Raw genomic sequence first — 13,973 nt, forward strand, 5'->3', positions numbered from 1 at the left:
TTGTTATAAAGAGCTACAGAAAATATGCAAAAGAAGCAAGAAGGCAAGAAGAGTATTAATTTCCTCATGGTTCATTTGTACAGCATCATCTAAAATGAGAAGGCACAGATATATGGGGGTATACTCCATTTTATACCAATCCAATGAAAATCTCTATTTACCACAGAGATAGCAGGTCATTATTCACTCTACAACAATCTTCATCACTGAGTTCCTTTAAGTAATGAGTCATTATATCTCATATCTCTTCCCTCAACCTAATGCATTTAAAATTAAATTTTGTAAAAAAAAAAAAAAAAAAGATTTACAAATTAATTCAATCTTCAGTCTTGGGCACTTCTGCTCTTTCTTCTGAATAGGTTATACCAAAGCCAGTGAGCATCTAGGGAATTGTTTGGGCCACAGGAGAGATATAAGAATTTTGGGGTTAGATTTTTATTGTTGTTTCTGCTATTTTTTTAAAATTAGAACAATTTGTTTGTGCTGGCAAGTCTCTTTATAGGAACCTTCCCTTATGAAGAGGATTATCTAATGTTAAATTCCTTATAAATGGTTTCTAAAAGCCATCTTTTGATTCAACACACTGAAGTCTCAAATTTAAGATCTGTCTAAAGAGGAAGTAAGTCTTTCTATGGATATCTTCTTTAGTCATACACAAGAATTTAATGTATCTGTGACAGGATACTTCCAACAAGGTTCCAAGTTACAAATCCATAGTGCCATATCTCATTAATTAATAAATTCCCAATGTTCTATACTTCTTTTAAACAATTTAAACTTGCCCTTCTCATTTTTCAAAAGTGAATGGATTCTTTCAGGTAATTAACCAGATTTTTCTAGTGCAGTTTAATACCTTCCCATTCACGTTCAAAATATGATTAAAATCTAAAGAGTTATTGTAAATTTTTGAAAACTTGAGTACGTGCTCTTTTGACTGATGGCAATGGGGCTGCAATGCTGCACGTGGCAACATTCCTCACAGGTTTTTCCTGTAAGGATTAGCCACTGATCCTGTATCATTAGAAAGTTCAATAAAACAAGGCTGAACAACTGAACTTTGGCATAGGTTATTGAGAATAGTAATTCAGACGAATGGTATTCCCCAAACCAAAAGTCATGTTACTAGACATTATACATGTAATGTATACATGTATACATGTAATGATTGTCAACAGGAAAAGTAACATGATTTCTCCCCATAGATCTTGCTCAAATGCAACCTTGTGTAAGAGACACATAGAGTGCTAGAAATGCTTTTCCATAAGCTTTCTATATGTAGTAATGGCAGCAAGTAGCTATTTCCCAGGATGCTAATGTCAAACCTCCTAATGACCAAATGGATATTATATCCACAATATCCCAAACTAGTCATGATAAACCTTGTATAGCTAAAAATGTAAAGTGAATGGAACTCTTTTGAGATCCAAAATATGCTTTACAGAACATTACTTCTAGTTAATGCTAACTAGATAAAGTTTTAATCCCTACGGTAGATACCAATATGAGGGAAACATTTGCTATCAAACAATTTTAAAATACAGAAAGCAACAAGAGTCTCTTTTGTTCCCTGGAGAGTTACCATCAAAAACCATTGGGTCATAAAGTTCAATACTTTTTGAAAAGATTATTACACATACGACCCAAAATATTGATATTCCCTTCTCCACCATGGAATGACAAGAATTTGGTGGGTTTTCATAACTTTTTCTCTAACCAAACAATGAATTTATAATCTCCTATTTAATTATAAAATTAAAGTTCATGAAATCAGAAATTTAATGACCAATGGGGATCTGAACTGGGCACAGACATGCTAGGTTCTTTTTATTTATTGCATAAATGAAAATGGAATTACACATCTTGGATAAAAGTCTTGTAAAATCTGCAACACAGTAAAGAGTAGCACAGAGCCTTCCTTGCATGTAGTAGTTCCCAAAGGCTTGCTGAATCAAAAATTAATTTAAACTGTCCACAATTTGAAAATCAAAACAAATGTCTCTAACTCAAGACATACAAGGTATAGGATTCTGGTAAACAGACCTTTCAATAACTCTAACAGCCTATTTGTTAGTGATTCATCTATAGAGCTGCAGAGCAAGGAAGATGATGGAAGGGCAGAGGTAAATCAAAAGCAAGATGAGGAGATGGAGGGCTGGGAAATGGGTAAAATTGAGTAAAATAACTCGGGAAGTGAAAGGGTTCCAAAATAACAGAAGTCTAACAATCTGGAATCCTACTGAGCTGTATCATGCAAAACAGGCAGACAAGTACTATGGTCCAATTACCAAATAACGGTGTAGATCTATCATAGATACATGGCAGAACAGTGGCAAGGTGTAGTTACCAAAACACGGAAGGGAAATGGATAATAATCTTGTATCACTAATTGCTATTATTTAAATTTAACTCTTTGTGGGAAAGAAGTAGCATGTGGTTGTTTTATTTTTGTTTTTGTTTTTCTTTTTTTGACAATATTTAAGTGATAAGCAAGTCAGACTTCTCAGTACCATTTTGGAAATATCAGTTTCAGATCATTTCAAAGATCCTCAGTTCAGTTGTCCCAGTAGATAAAAGCATCTTTAACTATTTCCTGCCTGGATATTTTTAGACATCTCCACACACACACACACACACACACACACACACACACACACACACACACACATACACACAAATGGGAATCCAAGATAGCAACCAAACAGAATGGTAAAATGGGAAACAGCCTCTGATGTTACAGGTTCAGACAACTAGTCATAATGTTGGCTTTTAAATTCAGCTTTGAGATGCATGAATAACAGAACTCCTCACATCAAGCATGGGTGCATTCTGCTTTATCATCTAATGTAGCAAACCCCAGAAATACACTTGCTAAGATGGAGTTAAACCCTGGAAGAGGATTCCTCGCTCTAAGCAAATAGCCTTTGGGATTCAGCCTTTCTGAGCTAGGATCCCCTCCTGCCAATTAAGGAGTGGCGTGGACCAGGTTCAGGAATGGGGCCCCTTGGCAGTCCTCGGCCAGGAGGATAATGACCACTCAGCAATTACTTCAAGATAGGGTGGGTAAAAGGAAGAACACAGAAGAAACCACAAGCCTCCTCCTCGGCGGCAAGGGATTCTCCTAAGCCAAAAAGGTGACAGCTTTCCTAAACATGAAGTTCAATAAAAAGTGGTCTCACCGCCAGAAGCCGTGGCACAAACAGGCGATGGCCCATCCCCAGAAGCTCCAGCACTCGGCATGCGTACTCATTCACCAGCTTGCTCCGCTCGTCGTGCATGTCCTGGGACTTTTTGACAGGAGGGGTGAGCTTAGCAGCTGGGGTTGGGCAGGGAACCCCTTCTTCCATGAGCAGTAAGAGGTAAGTATCCAGAATGAGAAGACTGGGTCTCTCTAGCCACAATCTGAAGAACTACAGGAGGAGGGGAGCCGAGCTAAGGTCTCCCCTGGAGGATGGTGGACACGCCTGAGTGTGGTGAGAAGTGCCAGCTAACGTCTCAAGAAGAGCACTTTGACTCTGGCCACCATAAAAGCCAACCAGCCACTGTTCAGGAGCCCCGAAGTAGGTGGGCAACGAAAACAAAAAGCAAACGTTGATCTAAATATAAAACAGGGAGAGCCCGTGAGCTGAGAAAACAGCCAAGAGTGAGTGCACCAGAGTTCAGATTTTAAAAAGCCCCCCTAGCAGGGCCTGGGCTGTGAGTGTGTGTGCATGGGTGTGTTTGTGTATCAGTGAGCAGACAGCGGCGGCAGGAACCAGAAAGCTCGGGCAGTTGTGAGGCTGTGAGGAGAAAAGGATGAGCTCATTGCAATCCTTGATTCGTGACAAGCAGGGCTGCTGCTGCTGCTGCTGCCTCTTGCTGTGAATCAGTAATGAAGGGGTAGGAAAAGAAGGGGAGGGAAGAGAAGGAGGAGGAGGAGGAGGAGGTAGGTGAATGAGCATGCAGGGTGTGTCTCAGGGGAGAATGCTGTAATAAGAAGCCAATGGCAAGCCAGCCATTGGACAGATGCGCTTCCCCCTCCCGGTCCACCTTCAATCAATGTTAGTCTGACAGCTTATGCTGTTGAAGCCTCAGCCCGCAGACAGATGAACTAGCTCCTCTTAACATGTGAAAAAATCAGACAGCCTGCCAGCAAAAACCCTGACCTTTATTGCCTCTTGCTTTCTAATAACAAGAATAAAAGTCGAGGATTATCCTGGGCTTTCCGAGCAGGATGCTCTAGTCCCTGCTGGATCCCTGGCGCAGCGGGAGGGGTGGTACAAGGGCAAATGATGGAGCGCAGACCGAAGACCAAGGACTGAGCCTCAAAGAAGCAGGAATGACACACCCTGTGTCTGAACTGTCTGTAGCGCTAATGCTATTTTGCAGTGCCAGGATGTTCCCAAGCCTTTTAGCATGTTAGAAAGACCGGTCGCAAGGACACGACTAATTTTATGAGAACCCAGAATTACTAAAAGGCGAAAATCTTTGATATGACAAGATTATTATTAGAAATGCAAACACTTGGAAAATATTAAAGTTGAGCTTCTCAGATTAATACGATCCTTCTTCGAGACCTTCAATATAAAAGCCAAAATTTTTCATCCAAAACATTATTTTTATATTCATATAATTTTTATATTCACTGGGTAAATTAATTTGTGAGTGAGAATGGCATTAAATGGGCATCATCTCAATAGTATTATCTTCTGCAACCTAGGAACTGTAGAACATCGAAGTGCTCTTAACCTTATTTTATATTATTTATATTATTTTCTTTGTAAATAACCAGACATAGGTTAAATTGAACACCAAGAAATGGGTCAACTCTTAGGTAAATGGCCAGATATGACAGATTCAATTTAAGTCTTATGCCCCAATAAGATGGATCATGCATAATATTTCCATGTATTGTCTAGGTAAGATGTGACATAGGACAATGGAACTTGGAACAATTTGTTTTACCTTCTGAGCCACAGTTTCTTCCATTACAAAATTAAGATCTAGAATTCTAAGATGAAGAAAGTGGGCAGGTAGCCAATGATGATATTCAGGTGCAATATTACTTAAGAGCTATAAATGACCCACGAAAAAGTGGAAAACCACCCAAATAGAAGAAAAAGGCTTTTCTTCTTCTTTTTTTTTTTTGTTTTTTTTTTTTCCCCATGAAAAACTAGAAAAGATTTTGACTTTTTTTCAGGGTAACAAAATATTTTGGATAAAATGTTTGTATGTTATTACTTAGTCTATACTCCTCTATACTAATTTGTAAAAACAAAACAAAAAACAACTATTCAACAGACAGAATTTAGAACTTAAAAAGACCTTTACAGATCACCTTATAATCCAATTTCCCTCATTTCAAAGATGGGGTAAATGAAGCATGCAGAGATTAAATTCAAGATCAAACAACCAATGAGTAACTGCTGAGATTCAAATTCAGTTCCTTTGATTTCAAATCCAAGATTCTTTCAACTATGCTACACTACCTAGTTTTTTGGGGAAATTGGCAACAATAGCAAAAGATCATAGGTTTAGAACAAAACACTCTGTCCCTTGTCTCTCTTTCACTCACAATCCAATACACAGGCTCTTAACCTGGACTCCACAGATCTATGAAGTTCCCATGAATAAATTATTTTGATAGCTAAATTTTGATATAGTTGTGTTTCCTTTGTCATCCTATGTATTTTAGTCTATGATTTAAAAACATTATTCTGAAAAGGGTTTTACCAGACTGCCAAAAGAGTTCATGACATAAAAATCATCAAAGTGATTTGTTCAAGATCACACAGTTCTAGTAAATAGCCTAGGTCAGATCTGACTGAGACTTTCTGCTTCTAAAGCCAATATATTTTTTTCTGAGTTGTTCTCGAACAACTGGACACTGACCATGAGTTCTGGCTCCCTACCAGAGGTCTTCAAAAAGAGCTGGATGATGGCATGAGGCAACACAGTATCAGAAGCAAAGTGTTACTGCAGCTAAGTTACTTGATTCTCTGGTGCACAGTGTATTTATTTGTAAAATGAGGTTTTGGAACAACATATGTAGATGACTTCCAGTATCCTTTTAAACACTAGAGCTCTGAGCTGATGATGCATATCATTTGTTTGACCAGAAGCAACTGAACAGAGTGCTTGGCCTGGGATGAGAATATGAGCTCAGATATGACCTCAGGCACTCAATAGTTGTGAAAGTCACTTAACCTCTCTTTGCCTCAGTTTCTCCAAATATAAAATGAGGATAATAATTGCATCTACCTTGCATGGCTATTATGAAGATCAAATGAGAGGATATTGGTAAAAAAAATATTTAAGAATACTTGGCACACAGTTGGTTAATAAATAAATAAATAACAAATATTCTCTTTTTGTCTAGTGGTTTGTTTTTTTTTAAGATTTTAGAAAAATTGGGTCACAAATGAACTAATGATGAAGTAAGTAACTGGTCCAAACATTCTAGAGAACAATTTGGAATTTTATGCTCAAGAGATTATAAAATTGTTCATACCCTTTGATCCAGTTATACCACTACTGTATCTGTATCCCAAAGAAATTTTTTAAAAAAGGAAAATGACTTATGTGTATAAAATATTTAAAACAGCTCTTTTTATAATGGAAAAGAAATGGAAATTATGAGGATGCCCATCAACTGGAGAATGGCCAAACAAGATGTGCTATATGATTGTGATGGAATACTATTGTACTACATGAAAATACAAGTAGGATGCTTTCAGAAAAACCTGGAAAGACTTAAACAATTTGATGCAAAGTAAAGTGAGCAGAGCTAGATGAATATTGTACACAGAAACAACAATATTTTACGATGATCAATTGTAAATAACTTAGTATTCTGATCAGTGCTCTTATTTAAGACAATTCTGAAGGATAAAAAATGCTATCCACCTGAAGAAAGAGATGGAATAAACTGAAGAATAATTTCTTCACTTTCATTAATTTTTTTGGTTTTTTTGGTAACATGGCCAATATGGAAATATTTTTCATTATTCTATATGTATAACTGATATCACATTGCTGGCCTTTAACAGTGGACATGGGAAGGAGAGAGGGAAGGAGGAAGAGAAAGAATTTGGAATTCAAAATTTAAAAAGAAAAGAATGTTAAAAATAAGTAATTTTTTTTAAAAATTAATGCTGAAAATACATAAATAATATATTTATATATTTTTTAAAATAAATGAGGTGTCATCACATAGATAACAAAAAAAGAAGAAAATTCTTCATGATATTAAACCTATTGTTACTATTTTTATCTTTTAAGTCTAAATTGGAAAAGTCTAAAAACTCTTTTCATATGACAATTTTATCATGGCCCCATGAGTCTCCTCTTATCCAGCCTGAAGAATCTTGGTTCCTTCAAATGATTTTCATATGCCATAGACCCCTGACCCTGTATGAGTCTGGTTACCCTCTTTTGAACATTCTCTAGATTATCAGTGTCTTTCCTCAATGATAGCACTAAATGCTGACAAATAATTGAAAGTAAGGTGATGACCCTCTACTGGGAAATGGATAAAGAAATTGTGACATCAATGTGATATAAGAAATGAGGAAATAGATAATTTCAAAGAGACATGAAAAGATTTATATGAATTAATTCAAAATAAAGTAAATCAAATCAGAAGAGTAATATATGTAATAACAACTTTGAATATTGTAAGATTAATATATTGATCATCTATGATTCAGAGAACCAATGATGAAGCAAGCTGTCTATCTCCTGAAAGAGAAGAGGAAGGGAATAAACATTTACATAGCACCTACTGTGTGCCAAGCATTGTGCTAAGCATTTAACAAATAATTCTCATTTGCTCATCACAATAAACCTGTGAATTAACTGCTGCTATTATCAGTGGGGTCTTTGTGTGTGTGTGTGTGTGTGTGTGTGTGTGTGTGTGTGTGTGTGTGTGTTTGGTTTTTTTTTGCAAGAGGCAAACAGAAATTAAGTGACATGCCCAGAGTTCAAAGCTATTTGGTATAAAAGGCTAGATTTGAACTTAACTTCCCAATTCCAGGCCCAACATGCCAACCACTGAGCCCTCTAGCTTCTTCTAGGAAGGAAAACAATGAATTCAGGGCACAGAATGAGACATGTTTTCTGAAAACAGACAATGAGGGAATTTATTTTGCTCTATTATGCATGTTTACTACAAGAACTGTTTTTCTTTTCTTTTTTATGGGGGTGGAGATGGGAGGGAAAGAAAACAGATTTCTATAAATTAATTTTTAAAAAGAACTAAACATAATACTAAAGATGTGATATTATGCATGCTGAATATAGTGGCACTATTACTTTCTTATTCAAGGTGACTACAGGTCTATAAAGGGCATTTAAAATCATGTTAAAAAAGTCCAAATTTCCATTTTCCTCCAAGGCTTTGTAATGTCCAGATATTTTAAATGTTTAGTCCTATTTACAAATGCCTCATATACTTATGGCATAGGGCACTAAATGGCATGAATAAAAGTATTATGCTGATCATGTGAAATCAATTAATTAATCATTTTTTGTTACACCCCTGCTATGTATCAGGCCAGCAATTAAGAATTTTTTTAATTTTAAATTTAAAATATTCTGTAAATTTAGAAGGACAATTTTAGCAGCTGAAGGGATTAGCAAAAGATTTCAACCAAAGGTGATTCTTGAACTCTAACTTGAAGGAAGAGATGATTTCTATGAAGTAGAGAGAAGAGGAAGTACATTCTATGTATGGGAGACAGGCAATGAAAAGGCAGATTGACAGATATGAAAAACAGAGAGATCAGTCTGGATGGACTACAGAGTGCAGACAGACAAATATTGAAAAATGAGGCTGGAAAGATAGATTGAGGTCCAGCTATGAAGGGCTTTACAAGCCAGATAGTTTAAGTTTTATACTAAATACATTAGCAAGCCACTGGAGTTACTAGGAAGAGTGCCTCCATGGTCACATCTGTACTTAAGGAAAACCACTTCGGCAGCCGTGTGGAGTATGATGGAGAAAGACTTGGTAGGAGTCTAAGCAAGGAGTGATAAGAGCTGAACAAAGGTGGCAATTGTGTCAGTAGAAAGAAAAGACTGAATGTGAGGCACTTTAGAGAGAAAAATGATAATATCTGGCAGCTGTAAATGGTATGAAAGTCAGTATTCAAGGCTAGCACTATGATTATGTATGTGGGAGACTGAAAAAATTGGTGGTGCTTTCCAAAGAGATCGGGAAGTTTGAAAAAAGGATGGTTTAGGTAGAAGATAATGAAGTTAAGATGTCATGCAGTTTGAAATGTCCAATAAACAATTGATGATATGGAATCAAAGTTCAGAGAAGAGTCCGCGATTAGCTATGCAGACCTGGGAGATATATATAGAAATGTTGATTAAAATCATAGAAGTTAATGAGACACCAGGAAAAAAAAGACAGTGAGAAGAATGTTTAGGACTCTGCCCACAAAGAAGGCTGAAGAGAGGTGAAGAAAGGTGAGAAAGTTAGGAGAACTCAGAAGAGTAGTGTTATGATATTACAAACAACAACAACAACAAAAACCTAAGTAAGAGGCAAGGGCAGCAATAGCAACAAATGCAACAGAGAGGTCAGGAAGTACTAAGAAAAGACCATCTGAGCTGCACGTCAATTCAAGCCAAAGGATTTATTAAGGATGTCAGGTATTGTACTAAACTCTGGAAATTCAGAGACTGTTGCTCCTTTGAGAGAGCAGTTCTGGTTGAGTGATTAAGATGGAAATCTTATTGCAATGGACTAAGGATGAGTAAGAGAGGAAATGGAGACAGTAAGTGCTGACAGCTTTTTTTAGGATCAGAATTGGAAGAATGGTTTTACACGTCAAACTATGAAATCCTAAAATTATGAATTTGTATTGTTCAATGAACAATTTATTCTCTCCCACCAATAATTTGCTCATTGTTGGATGAGACTCAGAAAAGTACTAACTTGATTCATATAATTTCAATCCTAGTTATGAAATAACCACGAAGAAAAAAGATGCTATAAGAAAGTAAACTCTCTATGGATTGACCCATTAATAATATTATTTTACTGGGAGTGACTTTATTTTGTCAGTCAGTCAACAAACATTTATTATGATATACCAGTACTGGGGATACAAAGAAAGAGGAAAAAACCCACTAGTCCCTGCTCACAGTCTGATGAGGGGCACAACATACACACAATTGTATACAAATAAGAAGATAAATTGGAGATAATCAAGAGAGGAAAGACACTTGAATTAAGGGGGACTTAGAAAGGCTTCTTGTAGAAGATGGGAATGAGACATTTACCCCATTTAATATCAAAATTTTTATGCTATATCAAAATATCTCTGAGAGTTTAATTGTGGTAGATGAATAATTATTCATCAATTTTATAAATCAGCTCCTTATTTGAGACAATATGACTAACAAAGGCCCTTTTGAAAGGATATAATAGATACTCCATTTTGAATTTGAAAGCAGGTCTTAAAAAATTGTTCTTATCTAAACAATGAAAATGAGAATGAAGAAAACATCCTAATTACTTTACTATCTGTATACCTATGAAAAAGGAAAACTTTTAAAAATATTTATTTACAAAGAGAGGATTCAAAGATGAACCTAACATTGAAAACCAACAGCCTCTCATCTTTTTAAGACCATTCAAAATATGTTTATACAAATTTTGCTATATGTCAGCAAATAAGCAGGAATTTTCAGCCCATTTTATCAAGCCCATTTCCAACTTTTTATTTGAAAAATGGGAAGGGAATTAGCTCACTATGTTAAAATGCAAAAATCAGCTGGTATCTGTCATTTAGTTGCATACCAACTCAATGAATTTTGATTCATGATAACCAGATTTAAAATGACAATGCATTATAAATGCTGCCTACTAAATAAATATCTGTTAATAGTCAAGTAATATGTTCAAAACACTGATCACACGACTAGAAACTGACACACTATGATAAGCACTTATGAAAATACTCATGAAATGAACAAAATTTAAATTTGAACAGCTTTGAGATTTGGAAGCCAAACTTCTGGAGAGATGTCAAATTAATTGGAAAAACCCAATTAATATGACATTTCCAAAATGCCAAAAGGATTCAGTTGCCCAGACAGTGTAGGCAGGGGAAAAGTCATCTGTAAGTAGCTTTAGCCTAATCTACCTAACATTTTATAAATAGATAGATAGATATAGATAGATAGATAAAGACAGACAGACAGATAGATAGATAAGATAGATTACAACTAATGCATGTGATAAAAGAAAACTTTCTAATTACATGTCTTTTTTTTTTTTTGTTTTCTCTATTTGGTTTGAACAAGAATACTCAACATAAATATGGGTGTTTTCTAATTTTAAATTGGCAGTGGATAAAGGATGGCCCCTAAGTAGGTAGAAATAAAAAGAAAAATGTGTTTGTAAATAAAAGATAGTTTGAATCTCTTTTAGAAGAGGGAATTTAAGAAAATACCTGAAAGTCAGAGAAAGGAAACCTCATTAGAAATGAGGAAAGAAAAGTGGTACTGAGAAAAACTGCCCTGAATTGTAGCCTAGGGAGAAGTTGACACTTAACAAAACTCTTATTTCAAATCTATGAAGCAAAAGACAAACCTTTCAGAAATTTCTGGTAGCTGCCATGAAGTGCATTGTTAATTTCAATTCAAGGAGTAGTAAATGGATTACAATCAGAAATAATCTCCTTGTTTTGAGTTTGAAACAGACATTTACAAACTTGACTATATAGAATTAGGTAGACTTTGTAATTCAATTGTGTATTTGGTAAATGGTCAACTTTCCTACAGTTAAAATCTCATTATTTCCCATCTTATAGAAAGGGGATTTTATAGTTTAAATTTCAGGCTCACACCAATACTCTCTGGATGACTCATGAGAAAGAAGGAAGAAGAGCCAAAAAGGTATTTGGCCATTTTTAGAAGAAAAGAAACATTATTTTAAAAGAATAAACTTCTAGTAAGCATATCCATAAAAATGAAAGAGACAGAATCAAAGCCTGCTTTAGGAAGAATAACATAGGATCAGTGAGAAGGACTGATCTCACTGCAGAGAGTTATTGGATTTAGGAAGTTATTGGATAGTCCAGGTGAAAGATGGAGAGGCAACCCATGTGACATAATAGATGGAGTGCTGGAGTTACATTCAAATCCTGCCTCAGATAATTATGAGATCCTGGGCAAATCAATTAAATTCTCTGAACTCTAGTTTCCTCATATGCAAAAAGGTGGTAAAAATAACACGTACCTCACAAGGTTGTCATGAAGATCAAATGAGACAATGTATATAAACTGCTTTGCAAATCATAAACCCTGCTATGATTATTATCATTAATAATAAGGCACTGAAAAGTATAATGAAGAGAGCTTTTTATCAGTTCATGTTTTCACATTTATCCATTCTTGAAGCATTTTAAGATCTCATTAGAGTCATACCACAATTTCCCAACAGATAAACATCTACTCTGTTTTCAATTTTTTGTTACTACAAAAAGTACTGCCACAAATATTTAGGTACTTATGGAGACTTTCTGTTCTTGATCTCCCTGGGTTAGGTGCCCCACATTTGTTATTTTCAGAGTATAATTTCAAATTGCTTTATATCTATTGGGAGTGGATAGTATGCCTATCTTTTCACAGTCCCACTAACACTGACTGTTCATAGCCTTTGTCACTTTTGTCACTTTGTTGAATGTGAAGTGAAATCTTAAAAATATCCAAATGAATGAAAGAAAGGTGCTTGTTGTTTTCCTATAACAAGACATAAAAACAATTATTTTTATATATTTGTAAAATTGAATTTTAAAGAAGAAATAGTTATCAATTTTAATACTGACAGACACCAATCATATTTTTAAAAAGCAATCTAAAGTGTCCAAATTACAATAGTAAGATAAAATTAAATGGATAAACCTTATTTTAAAACCACCGAGTAAGAGGCTTCTTTGTACTCCTTTGTTCCAGATACACATTCTGATTAAAGGAAGTGGTTATGTGAATGGAAGTTACAATTCAAATTGTTACTTTTCCCCTTTTTGCTTATTCATACTTTACATAAAGAGTCATAAGCAGGGAAGTACATCACAGAAACCACAAAGATAACTGTGAGAAGAGGAATATTGATTTAGAGAAGCAGGCCAAAGGAATTTAGACTAGGGAGGAAGATCAGAGCTAACAGAAAGAAAGTTATTTTAAAAAAAATCTCTCCCTTCAATTTTTACAACCAATATGTTTAAAATATATAGAAAACTGAGTCAAATTTAAAAAAAAAACAAGACATTCCCCAATTGATAGTCAAATGATATGAATAGACAATTTTCAGATAAAGAAATTAAAGCCATCTGTAGTTATATACAAAAATGCTCTAAATCACTATTGATTAAAAAATGCAAATTAACAACTCTTTTTCAGTTTTCTTTTTTAAAAATTTTATAGCTTTTTAATTGTCAAAATACACGTTAAGATAGTTTTCAACATTCACCCTTGAAAAATCTTGTGTTCCAAATTTTTCTCCCTTCCTCTTCCCCCCCACCATGCAGCAAGCAATCCAATTAATATAGGTTAAACATGTGCAATTCTTCTAAACATATTTCCACATTTATCATGCTGAACAAGACAAATCAGATCAAAAAGGGAAAAAATGAGAAAAAAAAATAAGCAGCAAAAAAGGTGAAAATACAATGTTATGCTCCACATTCAAGTCTTTATAGTCCTCTCTCTGGATGCAGATGGCTCTCTCCATCACCTCATTGTTAAAAAGAGCTAAGTCCAAATGATATTGCTTTTTAAAGACTTTGCAGATGCTGTATAAAGACCAGCCATTACTTCTACTTTGGAAAGAAAATAAAGGTAATATAATGTCCCATTCTGCTGCTTCTTCTTCTTCTTTTTTTTTTTTTTTTTACAACATAAATAACACTTTTCAGTGACTCTCTAATTACAAATATCAGTTAAGGCATAAAATGAGATTTATGCTTGTCAAACAAATT

The 13,973-nt window shown here is 35.0% G+C and overlaps 1 protein-coding gene across 3 annotated transcripts in view; it reads right to left on the bottom strand.

Annotated features, from left to right (window-relative positions):
• The window catches only part of RABGAP1L (RAB GTPase activating protein 1 like), a 689,556-nt gene that overhangs the window by 158,532 nt on the left and 517,051 nt on the right, over positions 1–13,973 (bottom strand). Inside the window, exon 1 of one of the 3 annotated variants that reach the window (XM_051998909.1) lies at positions 3,177–3,875. The exons of the other annotated variants lie outside the window; for them this stretch is intronic. Coding sequence (XP_051854869.1) covers positions 3,177–3,344 — 168 coding nt within the window. The 5' untranslated portion in view covers positions 3,345–3,875. Of the gene's footprint in view, positions 1–3,176; positions 3,876–13,973 lie in introns of those variants that run through there. 3 annotated transcript variants of the gene reach the window in all.

Source organism: Antechinus flavipes, chromosome 4 (genome assembly GCF_016432865.1).
Source record: "Antechinus flavipes isolate AdamAnt ecotype Samford, QLD, Australia chromosome 4, AdamAnt_v2, whole genome shotgun sequence".
Classification (NCBI taxonomy): Eukaryota; Metazoa; Chordata; class Mammalia; order Dasyuromorphia; family Dasyuridae; genus Antechinus; species Antechinus flavipes.